The sequence below is a fragment of the Heliconius melpomene genome, chromosome 7, assembly GCF_056956725.1.
Source record: "Heliconius melpomene rosina isolate 202511_hmr_F chromosome 7, ASM5695672v1, whole genome shotgun sequence".
In the NCBI taxonomy this organism is placed as follows: domain Eukaryota; kingdom Metazoa; phylum Arthropoda; class Insecta; order Lepidoptera; family Nymphalidae; genus Heliconius; species Heliconius melpomene.
The window spans coordinates 5,090,711-5,110,108 of NC_140395.1; the positions used below are offsets into that span (position 1 = coordinate 5,090,711).

The 19,398-nt window shown below is 33.4% G+C and overlaps 2 protein-coding genes across 4 annotated transcripts in view; one reads left to right on the forward strand and one right to left on the reverse strand.

The window, feature by feature from the left end:
* The window catches only part of nonC (serine/threonine-protein kinase Smg1), a 110,627-nt gene that overhangs the window by 83,438 nt on the left and 7,791 nt on the right, over positions 1 to 19,398 (reverse strand). The window lies entirely within an intron of this gene.
* mAChR-C (muscarinic Acetylcholine Receptor, C-type) lies at positions 3,984 to 18,201 on the forward strand. Of its 3 annotated transcripts, none has more exons than XM_085188737.1 (5): positions 3,984 to 4,270; positions 16,014 to 16,570; positions 16,735 to 16,894; positions 17,141 to 17,311; positions 17,410 to 18,201. In XM_085188737.1, the coding sequence occupies exons 2-5, from the start codon at positions 16,200 to 16,202 to the stop codon at positions 17,911 to 17,913; spliced, it is 1,206 nt and encodes a 401-aa protein (XP_085044863.1). In that variant the 5' UTR covers positions 3,984 to 4,270; positions 16,014 to 16,199; the 3' UTR covers positions 17,914 to 18,201. The 3 variants fall into 3 exon arrangements, with proteins under 3 accessions (XP_085044863.1, XP_085044865.1, XP_085044864.1); XM_085188739.1 differs by having other exon boundaries at positions 3,984 to 4,259; XM_085188738.1 differs by having other exon boundaries at positions 3,984 to 4,185.

Consider the following 19,398-nt stretch of genomic DNA (forward strand, 5'->3'; position numbering starts at 1 on the left):
GGGTGAAGTCTCACGCTATGTCTTTCAATTGTAGATATTGGACGTGCCCCACGATTAAATTTTAATAATCATAATTTCTATGAAATTATTTTTTAGCTTTTAGTACATTTATCTGCAATATAAAACCGTTTAACTTAAATTTTTTTTTTTATACCACTTTAAGTCCACACAAAACAAGATGTACTCGTAGATACAATAGACGACTAGTTAGTTAATATAAGGGCACTAATAGACATTTAAGAACTGAGAGAATTTTATAAAAAAAAATTATATCAATGGAATATATCGCTGGGAAGTGATTTATTTGTATAAAGAACATGAACTATAAGCTCAAAACAGAGAAGAGTGATGTGACACTCAAATTTTCACTACACTCTATACTAAAATAAAATATAAACACTAATTTAGCGCAATTTTTTCAAATCATCTTCCGATTAATTTCAATTATTATAACAATCAACTTACATAGTTTTCCAATAAGGCAACTACCTACTATCTATAGAAGAGTATTATTACGGTAAAATGATTCTAGATAAAAGATATCAGTAATCTCGACCACGTGGAAACATTACTCATCATAGTTGTTTACGCGCAAATCTATATTCCCTTGCAATATCTTTGGCAATAAATTACATATTAACAAGAATACTCTTAGATTATAGTTTATTTCCGTTGTAACTAATTTATTACTTACAGAATAAGTATTTATGGAAAAACAAGTAACTGTTATTATTTTTATGCCCCATCTATTTCAACAGTACAGAGACCCTATTGATATATCAAGTGATATCCAATTTCAACGCAAAAAGGTATACGGGGGGGTAAAATATGTTGAGTGGTAGAACCCAACACCGCACTTAATCCAATTAGGCCAGAGTGTTGTTCATAGAGAGTTCAGATTTAGCATTAAGAAAGGATTTCTCAAAATCCCTCTTTTTTCGATTATGAATGTATGAATAACCTCATCATCAAAATTAACAATAGGGCTGACCCTGAAGAAAAGAGGGACCCTGTGAGGAAGTCGACGACTCGAACCTCGGCTTGCGACCGTCGAGCGGACTAGAACTAAAATCTGTTTGGAACTCGCCGCAAGTTCTTGTCTTCTTAAAAGAGCGAGGAAATGAAAATAGCTCATTCGCCGAGTGGGAATCGAACCCACAACCGTTGCGTTTATATAGGCTGGTGCTGAAACATCGGTGTACAATTTTATTAATATTTTTAATAAATATTTCTAAATTGTATACAATATTGCATAGGTATTTGAAATGTATGAAACTAGCTTAGGTATATGTGCGGTTGCGGTAGCCTGTGAGATAGGGCGCTGCAACGACGACCTAAATTAATTTTAACAAAATAGATTACTTCTTTTAGAGACAGCTTTCTAAAAGAGAATACTGTAAAAAGTTTCACTAAGCCTACATGTTTTTTATGAAATGAATATTGTTCTCCTTATTTTCATAAGGGACAGTATGCAATTCACAATTTACATACATTTATATATATTTATATTATTATTTTTTCGCTCTGGTGTCGACGCAAAGAGCGGCGTTAAGTTCTGCCACTTAACACGCAACGCCTCCAGAAAACTTTAATTTAAAAAAAAACAAATTCTAGTATAAAAATAAATTAGCCATTCATCTTTTCTTCTTAATTAAAATTGTACAAAAAATTAGGTCACTATAAAATAAAAGCAAATTGAAAATAGATTTCAAATGGGTAGTTGGTTAAATAAAGGATCCTCTTTTTCAACAATGTTGAAAAAGTCTATAAGATAATAAACTGTGACTAGAAAAAAAAACTTTTCTTATAAAAAAGCTATAAATATTATCATATTACTCAAGATTTGAAATCCAAAGTAATAAAATTCTCTAGTGGCTCTATAAAATATTATGTTTTATAATATATCAAAAATATAATACGCAATAAAAAAGCAGCTTCACTCTTCTCCCCGTATAATTGAACCACGAGATACTAGAGAAGCTGAAAAAAAGGAACCACGTTTTGTGTACTAGAATGTAGAAATAAAAATAATTTAATTCATCATTCCCCCACTTAATGCGCAATTCACAATTCGGACAGAAAGTAGGGAGCGGGAGTGCCCTAACGGGAACGGAATATCTTAACATTAGGTTAAAAATTCTACTTTATCCCAAAAAAATAGGTTTAAATCCTATTACATGCCAATATACAAAATTTCAATAAAATGCTCGTATATGTCCTACAAAATATTAATATTTAACTTCACTTCTGTGCTTCAAAAAGGGTTAAAGTAGATTCGTCGGGAAACTGAACTGTAGGATAAGTGTGTTGAGCGTAATCCTTGTATTAGATACTCGGGTGCACAAACAATATTCGGGATCGTGCTTACAACATTATATTAGAGGATTAGATAACGTTACGTATGTTTTCATTAGAAACGATAAGTTTCAATGATTATTAATGTCAACATTAGGAAATATTTGAATATTTAAAAGGCATTTTTTAGTTTAATAAAACTTTAAACATGCATGTGCAAGAGAACATTATTATGTTTTTCTTTTTTTGAGCTTGCTTTTGGTTGGAAAATTAGAGAAAAAGTCATTAAGAATCAGCTAGATGCTACTTTTCCCATTGTGTTTATAGTCAGTCGCTGCCCAATCGCATTTACATTTGTATCGAAATTCTAACTAAATTCTCGTTTTTAAAACACGTTAATTAGTATAAGTTCTCAAAAACTCTTTTAAAAACCAATATACGATGTTCAAAAGAAAACAAAATTAAAAAAAAAGAAAACACATTTAGAAAAGGGAAAATTATGCCACGTGTCTAAATCTTTATGAGATAATATTTTATCCGGAAATGTGTTAGTTAAATTAAAGCGCGTTTATAATAACAGTAGCACTTATGTACAACGTTGTGGCACTTGCAGTCGGTCTTTCTCCGCCTGACTGCGATGTTGACCCAAAAAGCCTAAGCTGAGCAAAATATTTCCACTTTAATCCATCTTGCATCTACGTTCTGTAAGCAGCATATACTTTAAGCGCAACTTCGTTCTCGACTTTCAGGTAATATTAATATATAGACCTGCGCAAAACAGGGTATGCAGAAGGAACCTGGAAATCTAGTGTTAAGTTAGCACTCCCTTCCCGTTAAGACACTTCCGTTCCCTAATTTTCACATCTGTACTTATTATTTAAATTATTTTCATATTACACTATGCGCGATTAACACTAGGTTCCCTATGTGTAAGCGGGAAAAAGCATGAAGCTTTTTTTATGACTGCACATAACAATAAGTACTTAACATCGCCGCCGCTTAATACAAAGTTTATAAAACAATCTGCTTTTCTGCTACAGGTAAATATATTTCTTAGTTGCTATTTTTTATATACTAGCAATGCGATTTGAGGCCGTCATGGCGCAGGAGTACAAAGGTGACCAAAGATGATAGCGGCTTCGATTCTCACATGAGTTACATTTTTAATTTTCATTTCCTCGCTCTGGTATTAAGTAATAAAAGCCTCAAGAATTGGGCGAAAAGTGGGGAACGGAGAGTCCTCGCGTGGAAATCAAAATTTCAATCACACGTTTCTACCACTGCGAGACGATGGCTTGAAATAGTTTCAAATCAGAAATCATCAAGCATAAGCCTTGTAGCGACGAAATATTTATATAAAACGTTAAAATTGAAATGATTCAAAGTTTAATTACTTAATTTATTTCAAAGCTCTTGAAAGGTTATTAAAGCGTTCCAGCTATAAAATATCAAATTGACAAGCTCCACTACATAGAACGTAAAAAAATGTACAAAAAAAAACTCATTTCTTATTTTACTGTCGATACGAAGCCAAGTTAGATGAAAACGATAATTTACTTTGCAATAAAAGAACTAAATTAAGACGAACTAACTGGGAAAAATAAACAAAACTTTCCCTTTCATAGGCCAAAAACCAAAGAAAAACCACATTTGGCAGTATCGTACTCCAACACTCGGAGTAGCCGGCACCCGCGTTAGTTGCGTGCCGACCGCCGAGACGAACGTACATGCTTCTCGCGAATTTCCAAAAAAAAAAGGAACAAATCCTCGATTTCTGATAGTGGCAAAAGTTTAAGTGTAGTGTTCACACAATAATCACACAAAGTGCACATAACTTGGTGTGATGATTAACATTCGTTTCGCCGGGAAGTGCGCTGAGAGAGTGCCGCCGTAAGTACTGCCGGCGAAGTAAATATTGACACCGGACGAAACTACGCCGAGGAGTCCACACTACCGTTGACGATGTCCGTTTCACGTATGTTTGTAAAGCAATCGAGTTCGCTACTCGACGAACTCTCAAATCGCAAATATATTCTAACTAAAGTAATCTTGAATTAAAGTATTTATGTAACTTATAAAATTATTAAAATTTAATAATAAAAAAAATGTTCTCAATATCTACGACTAAAATCGTATATTAAAATTATGCGATATGCATCCGATATGGTAATTAGCGCGTAAGACTCGCGAGCGGTCGAAGTTTGAGCTTTCCCGCGATCCGGGGTAACTTGGAGCGAACCCCCAGCTCTCGCAGTAAAGCTTCCAGACGTACTTACGTAAGCTTTCGGCAACACCGCGCCCCCACTTATGTAACCGGTCGATTTGCACTGAACCTTATGTACCAATTTAGATATAACAACTTTTTAGGGAAAGTATTTTTTTTTTGAGAAATAAATAATTTATGTCCGTGTGGAAAGTATCTAACGCGATGGTTATACGGTAAATATTTATTAAAAGGATTGTTAGTATTAAAATCTTTATAGTTTAGCCAGTTAAATTAGAAAATGTGCGGCTTTAGGTCGTGACAGATCGGAAGTAAAAACCAGAGTGTCTTATCACTAAACCTTATCGTAAATCCCCAGGCTCCACAAAAAAACAAAATAAAAGGGCGTTTACAAAGTAAATGCCCTTGACTGGAGTTTTTCCTAACACAGCTTATTGTTTTCCCTCACTGGGCAAACATTGCGGTAGGAAAATGAACCGAACGCGTGCAGGCTGGCTGCAATGTAGGTCGGATTGACCTTGAGATATTTATCCGCGAAATTATCATAGCTCGTGCATTGAATATGTCGCGCCATCGACCGCTACTATGAAATACACCAGATGTACGGGTTTAATGCACTTGAATACTAAAATCTTCACAAATCACTGTATAGAGGTCAATTGTTCCAATATCTTAATATATGCTGTTTTTCTTTGTAAAAATATTTAGCAATGAGGCAATAGGAAAGAATAATTTAATAAAGGCAAAGTGATGAATTGATTATAAAATGTTATAGTTTTTTTACGAAATGTAATATATCGAATTATCATAAGTTAGGTTGATTGTTTAGTAAAATTTAATTTTAATATCAAGTATAATATTTGGTATATTAAAACTGAAACATTACAGATTTTGGAGAAAATCTACGCTACAGATACCCTACAGAAAAATAAGATTCGGTTCGAAGTTTACATTAATATATTGAAATAATCCTTTAATACTATTTACAAAAACAAATCAAGAAATTCATAATACCAAATAATACCAAAAATAATCAACGTCAAGGCAAATGGCAATATCTGAAAGCAAGGGAGTCGAGTCCATCAGAACCGACTTCCGGAGAGCACAAACATTCCAAACGAGACAGAAATTACATTTCAGCCGTTGAGATCTTTATTTGGAATGCATCTCGACTGAATCGATGAGTTACTGGTGGGATTTTACAAACAGGAAAAGCCGTTCTCACAGATTTTCGATTCACTTGCGCTGTGACGAAGATTGCAGGTTTGATTCCTATTCGAGGACGAATTCTTTTTATTTCCTAGCTCTGATAACAAGACCTAGCGCAATGTTGAATTCCGTGTGAAACGCAGTGTCTTAGCACTACGTTGCCTAACTAACTACAAAGTAAACACCACTTTAGTACAGTGGCTATATGTTTTATAAGTAATTGGTTTAATTTTATAAAAAAAAAAGGAATTTAACAACAATCAACACTTGAGATTATAGTGAAGTGTCACTGCTAGTCTCTGTGTGACCACAGCAATTAACGAGAGAGCATTATTATAAGAATAAATTAATTTTAACACGATTTTAACACAAGAAGCAGCAATTAAAATGTAAATAAAATATTTTTTAAAAAAAAGCAAAATTAACATAATAACTCGAGACCTTATATATAGATGTTAATATAATTTTTGCTTGGGTTATATTATAATGGCATTCTGTCGGTAGATTCAAAATATAAATTTCATATTTCAAACGTCGACACCGAAAGGTCAACAATAGAGCTGCCGGCTAACGAAACTCATTTCACGCACACCGCACACAACTCGCTACTTTACCGATTCATACATACACTTGTATTCAGAAACTTTGAAAAGATAAACAGAAACACCATATTGTACTGTAGCTGTGGAGAATATTTCACTATTTCAGCTAAACGAAGCTTTAAATTTTTCATAATAGGAAATTAGTGAAAATTGCAAAAAAAAAAATATAATGTCAAATAAAAATGCTCAAAGAAGTTCTAGTTTTAATTATTTTGAAAAAGTACTAGTGTTCTAAAAAATACTTAGTAAAGTGATAATTTTATAGCGTTGTCTAGAATATTGGATATATTTGTATGTATCTATTAGAGCGAGGAAATGATGGAACCCACAATAACCGAGTTCACAATCTCACTTCATACCACAAAGCCACCACGATCACAAACGCATAACATCTAAGAAGACATTAAATTGGGTAGACATTGATAAATTACTAAGTTCTTACTTTTTATGTTCAAAAATTATAAATAAGCTATAAAAAATATACCAACCGAATTGAGAAAGAACCTCCTCCTTTTGAAATCGGTAATAATAAAAATGTTTAATCACTACAAGTATAGGAGAAGATAAAATAAATTATCAAGTTTTACACAAACTTCGAACAATTGTAAAACCAATTTCACCCAATCTTGTACCCCGTTGGGAGAAAACCTCTATGTTTGAAAATTGTTTATCTTTCTAGATTAATACACACGTATAATATGTACAAAGTTTCAAATAATATTGAGCAGTGACGCAGTGGCGTACCGTTTGATTGTAAAAACAACGGGTGTGAGTTTCATTTCTCCGCCCTCATAACAGGAGCAAAGTGCGGCGTTGAGTTCCGCCATTTAACACTCAAAGCCTCCAGAATTCGGCAGAAAGTGGGGAACGGGTGTCTTAACACTAGGTTCCCTCTGCCTACCCTGCAGTGTGCGGGATACAGCGTGAAGCTGACAACAAATATTATCATTATACAAGAAAAAGCTTCCGTTGTATTCTATTAGAGTTAGTACAATTTTGCTGGTAAAAAATCTAAAATGCACCGTGTCAAAGGCGGTGAGTTTATTTGCTTTGAACTAAGTATTCGTTTGCCCTTGGACTCACAATAACGCCTCATTACTCACGACTAAAGCTCGGGAAGAACACGTGCAGAACCAACTAGTCAGTTTGGTGAAGATATGGCTTGAATGAAAAAACAAAAGAATAAGTAAAACATATAATACTAAAATAATATAAAATAAATAACATATAGATAGCTGTTCGTTATCGAAATCTTATTTTTATTATTCTGTATGTTTGTCGTTTTAGACTAATATTGAAAAGTGCTCAATCGATTTTGATGAAATTTCAAGAGTAAATTTGGCACGATTCTAAACAGTTACTTCATAACAATCTTGTATTTATATGAAAAAAACTATATTATATTATATAAACATACACCAGAACAGGCCGCTAGTTTCAAAGATAATTAAATAGCGTCCATTAAGAAAGGAAATTCCTAATACATTGTAAGATTGGCAAAATTCCTAACACATGATATTGCACATCGAGAATGTACTGAATAACAAAGCAGATCGACGTCCAATAGAATTCACCGAATTGAAACTGAATTAACCATAAATCGAAAATTACGTTACAAGCGATCTAGGGATACAACGAAAAAGAAATACAGTATATTATCTTATTTTTTACTACATTTTTTAACTTCACTTTGTATACCGCATTTAGTAGAGTAGGCCTGAGACCTAGTGTTTAGACATTCCGTTTCCCATTTTCTACACAATTTATGACTTGTTGTCGGAGTGAAGATATGAAAATAATTAAAATCTTCCGAGTGGAAATCAAACCCACAACCCACGCGTTTACAGCCAGACGCTAAAAGACTCATCTAAATAGACAAAAGGTGAAGATAAAATTAAACAATATAGTTAATACATTTGTATTGAGCACGACTAGATTAAAGCTATAATGTCAATAAACATGGCCGATACCATTCAAACTCATTCATTCAGACGATTGTACGTAATTGACTTTTGTAATCACATTACTAAGGCACATTTAGAACAGCTAATACTAATAAAATATATTAATAATTGTAAATATTTTCAATTGTTTATAGTATTTTAGTAGTAGTATAGTAAATAATCATATTTTTTTGGATTCACGCTGCATCTCGCATAAAACAGTGTAGAGGTAGAGGGAACCTTCTGTTAGGGCAATCTGTTCCCCATGTAGAACATTACAGCTCACTTCTTGTTATCACGTCCTGTTATCAGAACGAGAAAAAAGCCATTTATTCCCCCAATGGAGATTGAACCCACAATCATCGTTTCTAAAGTTCATACAAATTTATATAATATTAATGAAAATAACACAAATTAATAAGTATTGCTTATTGGTATCGTATACAAACAAACAAAAAAACATTTCACAAACTTTCAGTTTCAATTTCAAGGCAAAGCTACCGCCTAACAAAAGCTTCATAAATAACTTTAGTTTCATAAATATCACCTTAGTAAATCAACGACCTCCGCCATATAGCCTTCGGAACATTGACGTGGAAGCCCTTCGGGCCGCAACATGAATCTGTAATACCGTCACCCCCATCTACCATCGCCACCGACCAATACCTTACCGTATGGCAACACATAAATTCATTATATATATACAATATATCTATATATGGTTCTTTTTTTCTCATAGTATAATTGGGGAGTGTGTAATTGTTTACGCGATGGGTGTAGATTTGAATTTAAACCCTTCTCGAAACATTAACATTTCCGTAATATTTGTGATAAGGATTCTCGCTTTGAGGTTTTTTTTCCCTAGCCTGTACTAGGAGGAATTAATTAATTTAATTCCTTCGCTCTGGAAAGAAGACAAACCACGGCGTTGAACTCCGCCACTTAACATGCATTATCTCAAAAATTGACTGTAAAGTGATGAAGATATTCCGATTTTAATACTACGCTCCCTCTGCCTATCCTGCATAAAAAGCATGATTTTTTTTTGTAAAGTTATAATGACGCGATGACATATCTGCATAGGGTAAGTGAAAACCTAAAGGACTCTAGGATCACCGTACCTCAACTCTACAAAAGACGCGTAACAATAAAAAAAACACATGCAATTTTTCAATAATTTTTAATTACCGCAACTACCACCCACGTGTCTACCTACTCGTGTTTCATTATACGGCGAGAGTACTCGTCGATACAGAAAGAACAATCAATTTTCACAATTGACCCTATTATTTGAGTTTACAATATACAATACAAGTACTTACTACCACTTATTTATTCATCTGTTGTATGAAAAGTGTATTCAATTATTAGTGTAACTAACCTAAATTAACTTTTGTAAATACTTAAAAACCTCTGTATTTGTTTTATGTTATACTTGTACACTATATTATTCTACATCATCATCATTTTTGGTCCTTTTGAGGATTTTCGAGTAGGATCTAGCTACCCCTCCTTACTTTGCACTTTGCTCAAATAGACCAAAAGAATTATTATGCTAACAAACGAAATATGAACAATGCACCCAATGAGAAAGGTTTCTGAAATCTGTTTTTTTTTTAATTTAACGGTATATCCCGTATATCGCAGTGTAGGCAAAGGATATTCGTGTTATGGCACTCTGTTCCCCATGTAACGCCGTTTCCAAAATGAAAATGAACGTGACAAAATTAATTTTTAACAAAAACAAAAACCGACTTCTAACAACGAACTAAAAAGTGAAAAATAATTATATAAAGATTTCATAATTTTGAAGTCGGTGCCAAGTAAAACAAACAGGCTTAGTAATTAGATATTGTAGTAAAGGTGTTGTAGCATTAGTTTGACACCGACTTCAAAATTATAAAATCTTTATATAATTATTTTTCACTTTTTAGTTCGTTGTTAGAAGTCGGTTTTTGTTTTTGTTAAAAATTAATTTATTTTACGATTTTTAGTGATGGGTAGATCTTAAAATGATGCTTCTTGAACGAGTGGTGATGGTGGTGGTAGTGGTTGTCAACGAGTGGTTGTGATTGTTCTATGTAAAACTTCATTTAATTAGCTATTATTTTTGTGCAAAGTTACATTTTGGTATATTGACAAGAACAAACATAAAAAGTATTCGGGTGAATTCGGAATCTCCCTTTTTTGAAGTTGGTTGAAAATGAGAACATCCTCTTTTTTGAGATTGGCTGAAAAGAAATGCAACGATCAGGAATCTCACTTCTGACATCAATTTAAAAAGTTTTTGCTTGTAACTATTACAGTATAATTAATTTTTGACCAAAAAAAACAAACTTTCTCAATTTTCTCCGGATTCCATAATCGAAACCTAACCAAACTTTCACCAAATTATCCTTGAAGTGTATCCTTTCAAATAAAAAAAGAATCATCAAAATCGGTTGGCGCGACATTGAGTTATTCGGCTATTAGTCGCGCACATGCATAATGCAAATTTAAGACTTATGTGATTTTCTCATGGATACCATTGTCAGACATGGACCAAAAAAAAATGGGACCATTCGGGAAGCTATACCTTTCAAATAAAAAAAAAATTATCAAAATCGGTCCACCCAGTTAAAAGTTATGAGGTAACAAACATAAAAAAAAAATTAAAAAAAATAAAAAAAAAAAAAAAAAAATACAGTCGAATTGATAACCCCCTTTTCTTACAGAAGTCGGTTAAAAATGAAAATTATTAATTTCCTTGAGTGATTAAAATCGAATCGAACCCACAACCATTTCGTTTAGTCAGCCACAGTGTCACTAGGCTAAGAACCTGCGCGCGTCTCTTATATGATTAAAAAACAAACAAAATATTTGAGACCAAAACAACGTATTTACCAATACACTTACTGTTCAAACAAATTCTCTAGTAAAGCGTATTTACCAGCAACGGTCAACATCGTTGACCACAAGGAAGTTCCACCGACATTATTCGACAAAATTAAGAAGTAGATCACGATAACCAATTGAGATAAGTTGGCTTAACTAATGAGTCTAATCATTTAGGGTGCCGCGAAATCTTTGAAGTGTGTAATGCGATGACATCATGGTGCCGGCTGTAGTGGCACACATGAGAATCAATTACTGTATAGGAAATACTAATAATCTTGACAATTTTATTGTTAAATATACTAGTGGATAATGAAAATTATACTTGTTAAAGGCCGCAACTCTGTTTAAACTTGGATTTTTTTTATTACCCTACCCGTACGAATTTCGATAAGACGTTTCTAAGGCCAAATTTCAACTTTCATTTTCAATAGTTTCTTCTGTCAATTATTCGACAAGTTTTATATAGTATATAAAACAATATATTAAAACTTTATCTAAATTCTGCCGAAAATTTAGTGTGAATTTAATGTTTAATTTTAAATAATACATGTGTGTTACCATAAGTACGTATGAACTATAATAAATCTCGCTTTTCATTTTAATTCCTTACTTACAGTAAGTTAAAAATTTTTAAGACTAAATGCCATTTTTATAGTAGATCTACTCCGTAACAACATATTTATTTATTTCATCATACATCGAATTCCATGGAAACTGCTAATTTCCTTAATAAATTTTCACACATAGCCATTCGTAAGTTAAAAGAATATTTGACACGATAAGTGCCTCTACGACAGGTATGCGTAAAAGCGTGTTTCAACAATGTAATTAACACGCACGATACCTCGAGTATGTGTTTATCCTCATACTACTATTTGATTAACAAATGTTAAACGAAAATATTTCTTGTATTTATAATGTAGGTCCGTTTCGGGTTCTCTTATATATTTTATAGAGAAATAATAATGTAGGGGCGTATTACTCAAATCGTAAAATATATGAAAAATAAAAGTTGCGTTGAGTTAGAATTGAAAAATTATCTTTGTGTTTGTTAGTACCTGCGTTTAGAGTTATATATCTCGAAAACTTACTTAGGTACTTATTTACATTTGACTATGCAAACGATTTTTCTTTTTCTTATGTAATACAGACTATTTGCGACGAAAAAAAAAACTTAATGATACACTAATATTATACTAGCGGCCCGCCCGCGGCTTCGCCTGCGTAAACTACGTTATTATTAATTTCTGTCTCCATGAGTAATGCAAAATTTGAGACTCCTAGCATTTCTAGTAACGAAGTTTAATATAAACTTTCAACCCCCTTAGAAGTCGAATATTGCAAATTCCCGTCTTAGCGAGCACCTACGTCCTATAAGTAACTCCTATGCAAAATTTCAGATTCCTAGCACATGTAGTTTCTGAGATTTCGTGATGAGTGAGTGACCTTTCGATTTTATATATATAGATAACGCGTTACATTAAAAAAAACTATATATTTCGTCAATGTCATTCACAACACAGAAACGTCCTTCGAGGCAATCGATCCGTTACAATTATAATACAATTGTAGACAAACCATTGAAGTTAGACAATGGACTAAATAAAATAACATTACATGGCTTCTATATATAACGTTTCGTAGGCCTGACTCACGTACATATGACGATATGTAGGATCCGTATACTTTATAACATTAAAAAAATTAAAAAAGTTTTTTTCTAGTCTTTAAAAGTTTACGCCATAGTAGCTATATTCCTCATATATATAAACTAAGGTATATTATTTAGTCTAAGATAGTGAGTTCAAATTCCACTTTGAAAAACATTATTATTTTCCAGTTTCTAGCTTTTACTTTTTACGCCAAAATTAAAATTAAATATCGTTACAAATCTCGAAAATTACAGTTCTTGCAATTGATTGTAAAGTAAATGAAATACCTCCTATTTCTTGATATAGCTTAGGAGTGTATTGAAATATTGGGTGCAGCACGCCATGTATGCACAAGCTGGTCAATATTAGAATTGAGCACTATCGTAATATTATTTACGTGTTCAGACGCTTACAACTTTCTTAATTCAATTGTTTCAATAGAGTAAATTATATTTTAATTTATAGAGTCAACTACAGTTTCCTAGTAACATTATTTTTAAATTTTCATATATCTCCCACAGTTTCGAGGTTAGGTATAGTAGATTTTTTTTATATATATAAAAAACTTATTAGGACCCTAACATTCGCTTCTTAGAAATATATAGCTAAAATAATAAGGCTTATTGCTCTGAGCGAGGCGAGATTTGAACCCGTTACGCTCAAGTTATTAGAAATTAAATTTATTCAAGTTTTTTACACTAACCCGTATCTACCATTACCTTTTTTTAGTTTATCTATAACACTTTATATATTTTAAATAATTTAAGTATATAAAAATTCTAAGTGATTTAATAAATAAAAGTTATTTGTCTATATAAAACTCGGTACTCGGTCAGAACGTAGCGCCTGTCAAATAAAATGCAATCCATTGGAACAAGCTGTTGCATACAAACGAGTTGCATTGATTCTCACCGTGGGTACTTCGAAAGGGCATATAATAACCTAATGTAGCAATAAGCGATCCGCGACCAGAATACAAACAATTTTCCTTAGAACGCGCCCTAGAAAGGACTTCTCTAGACAAATCTATTAACAAAGAGGTTTTAGTCTTGTACACGAGTTGTTTACAGATAGCTCTAAGTAAATATTCAACAGTGTCTTAAAATATTAGATTCGACTGAATAACTCACAGCCTAAACGTTATTGTGAACAGAATACAGCTTATAAATAATTTAACGGACCTCGCCCAGATCTCAGATAAATAAAATCTTTTTATTTAACAAACAACTGTAAATGGTGGGACAACTAAGTTTAAATGGTTTAACGTTTTACGCAGGTTCAAATCCTGCTACGATTAACTTTTAATATAGTTTTTACAGCTTCACCTACATCCTCAACAATGCCGCACTTTGTTTACCAAAACGAACAAATAAAAACAATTGGTTATATACAATCGTTGTGGCACAATAGCTTCCATATTATATATATGTAATTTCAGTAAAATATCTATCTATCTATTTCATTCTATCTTTGGCATCAGCAGCGTAAACCATATTGTAATTTCTGTAAATTGAATGAACGGCGTGTACAGTACGTCCCGGTGACGAGTGATTTATCGTAACGGCATCTAAAAGCCACAGCAGAATTCCCATTAATCAACATTCTCTTCGATCCCAATTATTTTAATGAACTGTTTTGCGTTCGTCTGTATTTGAGGTTTACTTAAATATTTGCTTTAGATATGTTGATAACCATACTAAAAATGTAAATGTCACATAATTCAAAACAAGTCCTTTTCAGGTTTCTAGTATCGGAGGGTAAATTCTCTTTTCTTATTATTACTTGTGTCTTTCAGTATGTACTAATATTAATACATAACAGAATTTTTTTGGGAACAGGAATAGTAAATTTAGTGATATAACTGTATTTTATTTACTACTAGCGGGCCCGGACGCGGCTACGCCTGCTTGAAATATAAGAATATAATTTCTATAGAAATATAATTTTAATCTAGATGAAATGCTAAAAGTGACTATTATATTTATTTTCATAAGGATAAATATCAAAATGACGCGGTAACGAACGCGGTCGCGTAGCGACGACGGTTGTTATTAACATGGCAGAATAAATTGCATGTCAAATTAGAAAGTATTTTAATTTATTAGTATGTATGTGTAATGTAATGTTATATAGCCTATAGCACTTCTGAAGAATGCAGCTTTCATACAAAACAAAAACAAAGTAAATCGATCCAGTAGATCCAGAGATCTTAGCGTTCAAACAAACAAACAAACAAACTCTTCCGCTTTATTATATTATGACGCGGTAACGAACGCGGTCGCGTAGCGACGACGGTTGTTATTAACATGGCAGAATAAATTGCATGTCAAATTAGAAAGTATTTTAATTTATTAGTATGTATGTGTAATGTAATGTTATATAGCCTATAGCACTTCTGAAGAATGCAGCTTTCATACAAAACAAAAACAAAGTAAATCGATCCAGTAGATCCAGAGATCTTAGCGTTCAAACAAACAAACAAACAAACAAACAAACAAACAAACTCTTCCGCTTTATTATATTAGTATAGATAATATACCAACATTAAAATGTTTAAGACAAAACAAATAACAGTTAATCCAATTTAGTGTCAGATTTAATGTATGTCATTTGTCCTTGAAGAATACGTTATAAGCCGCTACGAGTGTATAAGACTTTTATGTCGACATTTAGCTAATGTCACAGTGTTACATTGATTTCCCTATAGGTTGCTATAGGGTTGCTATAGGTTGCTTACTAGCAACCACTTCACTTTAATCTATTAAGGTTAAGAAATATAGGAGTATATACTTAATTTTATACTTATTAGATCGTTTATACTTTCAATGCAAGTAGGTACCTGCGGTCAGAGTTACCTCGGGCTTTGAATGTCTAGTGTCATACACAACTGTTAGTTATATCCATTTGACATGCGGGCGTAGCCGCTAGCCGCAGACGAAAGCTATAATGAATATTTATATAATAATATTCCGTGAATATTGGAGTAAATTTCTTAAATGTATTTTGGTAGAAATTGATTTTCACCCTCAAATCTAATGTATCATCGATGGCGAGGCACTCAGTTTTAAGTGTAATTAGCGATATATGTAACTCAATACACAATATTTTTATGTGGCAGACGGCAGCCTTAATTTCCCATCATCACTTAAGAACCATGCAACTTAATAAACTTCAGGATTTTTCATATTTATAACATGTATTTTTTTTTCAGGTGCCATCCACGGCGGAAATGAGTAACGCCAGCTCGTGTTTACGTATAATGTGTAAAAAGACTATAGATGCTAGTGCGTATAAAACGCGTATAGTGTTAAAAATCGAGACAATGTGCGCGTAAAATTCGACCACGACGTCGAATCAGTCCGAGTGGGGGTCGCTGGCGGCCGCGACCCACGATGTTATGGACGTTGTACTGGGCAACGAGAGTGACGAGTGGTGGAACGCGACGGAGGCGGTCACGCCGGACTTGTACAACTTCTGGGCATGGAGCATCGTCGACGGCGCCCTCATGCTTCTCATCGTCAGCGGAAACACCCTCACCATCCTCGCCGTCACGATGAGCCGCCGCCTGTCCTCGCTAGTGTCGAACCAATTCGTGCTGAACCTAGCCATATCGGACCTGATGGTGGGCCTCACTCTGCCCTACCATCTTGTCTTCTACCTCGACGATGACTTCGGCAAGATCAAATGGTCGTGTCTGATGAGGTTCATACTCATAATACTCGCGTGTCTCGCCTCCATTTACAACATCATCGCCATCGCCGTAGACAGGTACGAAAATATTGTCACAGTATTAAATCCTGTATTTATAGGTACATATACAAAAACTAATATCGAAAATCAATGAAAGCTGCACGCGATGCAAATTTTTAGGTTCATGCAAACAAAATGTATATAAAATTAACATAAATATTGTAAATTACGATATATTACAGGTACATAGCCATCGTGCACCCATTACACTACAGTCGCTATTTGACGAAGCTGGCGACGCGGCTACTGATGAGCGCTACCTGGTCAATAGCGGTGTGCATAAGTTGCATACCAATGTTTTGGAACGACTGGCACGATGGTGTTAGTTGCGAAATGAACATGGTAAATTATTTTAATATATATATATATATCATTTAGCATATAACATATAGCATTATATCTGATAGCACATGGGGGTTTGCGGGTTAGACTGCCAACTTGCATAAAACATCAATTATTTTCTTCTAATAGGCCTTTAAAATATATAAAAAGCTAGCTAGGCTTTTATGTAAATAATTAAGTAATGAAAAATATACTTTACAAACTCATATAATCTTATAATAATTATTCATTTTCTATTTTTTCCAGGTGGTACCAAAAACGTATACGACTAGCATCCTAGCGCCAATGTTCTCACTCATCTGGATGGTGATGTTCATTTTGTACTGGAGGATATGGCGCGAGGCCACGTGTCACGCGCGCCGCATGCGGGCCAATACGTGCTGCCCGACCGGAGCCAACGATTGGAAAAGCATACAGGTAAAGTAATTGTAATATATAACTTAGTTAGATTTGTAATAAGGATATTTATATTTTTTATCTCATATAAATTTAACGTTTTTTTTTTTGAATTCCAGGTGGTCCTGTTAGTTCTAGGATCATTCTCAATTTGCTGGATGCCATTCGTTGTGGTGTCATGCGCTCAGACGTTACCAATCGCAAAGCTACATAGCCCGATCTTATACCGTCTTACATCGTCCCTTGCCATGTCTAATTCTGGCATAAACCCTCTAATATATGCATGGAAAAACGCAGGATTTCGCGCTGCATTTGCTAAATTATTACGTTGCAAGCGGCCTGATACATCAGAATATCGAGGATCTCCCGCACCGGAAAGAAAACGAGGATCAGTGGCCCTACGTGAAGGTTCTATCACACGAACTGCACCTAACAACCTATCTGCAATGGGAGGAAGACCAGCTCATCTATTGTACGTGGAACGCGAACCCGATACAGCCAGATGCAGGATTATAGAAAACGCCGGGTATGTAGATTCAGAGAGGGGTGACACGAACCCCTCTTACGCTCCCGACGGGCCGACGCCAGTGCACAGGGCCACGCGGCCGCCAGACGTAGTGTAGTGTAAATAACAATAAACGTTCTGTGGGAAACGTGAAACGCTTCTAGTTCTTAATGTTGTTAGTGAGTGTAGGTGCACTTGCACTTGCATTAGGTACCTACCTGTTCAAGTCTACGCTCAAATTTATGAAAGCTTTATTGTTAAATTTTTATTGAAAAATTCTAATAAGTTCCCTGCCATATGAGAAAATTTTAATATGAAGATATTCTTTATCATCTGCTATCAGATGTTTAAATACCGATAATACTTAAAATGTTGGATGTAAAATAAAAATATATTTAACAATATGTACTCTGAGAGTTTTATTTATCTCTTTATTATTAATTTAATTGTAGGTATGTTTATTGCATTAAAATTTTAAGAAAATATATTTTGTTGTAGAGCTATAGTTTCTAAGTAAGCAGTTCGCGAGGTTTAAGATGAGCTTGCATTCGTGAGCGATTATAGAAGAAAAGAAGAAAAAAAAACTTTAAATAATAAAATGATTAGAAATCAATAAAAAAAATCCCAACATTAAAAAATTATGTCATTTCTTCTTACATCCTCATATTTTTACTCTCATATGTGTCATTTGAGTTAATAATTAATCTTTTCGTCATATCAACAAAGAGAGCGTAGTGTTCATTTTTTGGCTTGGCCACATATGTACATTTTCTCATTGTTTTACAGTGATAGTGCCAACTTTATTTAGCACTTTTATTTAATTGCACAAAAAAACTATTAAGCATTAAACATGTGAAACTGCTATCAGTACAAGAGGACTATGACTTCACACCTTCACTATATGAACACACACAAATTCAAAGCTCAGTTTAGACTTCGCAGACTATATTCTATTATGTTTTGTACCTATTTGCAAATAAACTATATACGTTTGTTAACGCCATCTACTAAAGCATTTGAGAAGTACAAATGTTTCAGAATCTCTCAGACCAGCATCGTCGCTAAGTACGTACAGAGGTCGCTTTAGGACAAAATGGTGAAATAAGTTATTTTTATTTTATGTACAGTTTTTTTTTTGAAAATGAATACCTATATAAAAAAATAAGATAAATTGTAACTCAAATTATATTAAATTTATAATTGTATAATAATGACATATGTATATATGATGCAAGAAAATATTTAAATGACTATCTTTTTACACAATAAAATAAAATCAGTATGTATGTCATCACAATTTGTTTCTCCATTTACTTTATTTGACACATGTATGTGACCGACATTGATATGGATTTCATTGCTATAGAAAGATAATCTTATGTATAATAAATTATTATATAAAAAATATATTTAACTTTAAACTTTAAATTGATTCATTATCTCTATCTAAAGTAAATATTTAAAAATATGTTTTTGTAGAAACATCTTCCGTTAGTGTTGGCCATCGTGGCACAGCGCAGATAGTGTCTGAGAGTGAATGCACGACAGTTACGGGTTCGATTGACAGTCGGGGAAATTCATTATTTCTATTTCCTTGCAATTC

Bases quoted from the DNA above. Each gene is read 5' to 3' on its own strand.
- mAChR-C (XM_085188737.1), top strand. From the start codon at position 16,200: ATGGACGTTGTACTGGGCAACGAGAGTGACGAGTGGTGGAACGCGACG. The intron at 16,571-16,734 runs GTACGAAAATAT...GATATATTACAG, and splicing joins ATCGCCATCGCCGTAGACAG to GTACATAGCCATCGTGCACC. The intron at 17,312-17,409 runs GTAAAGTAATTG...TTTGAATTCCAG, and splicing joins ACGATTGGAAAAGCATACAG to GTGGTCCTGTTAGTTCTAGG.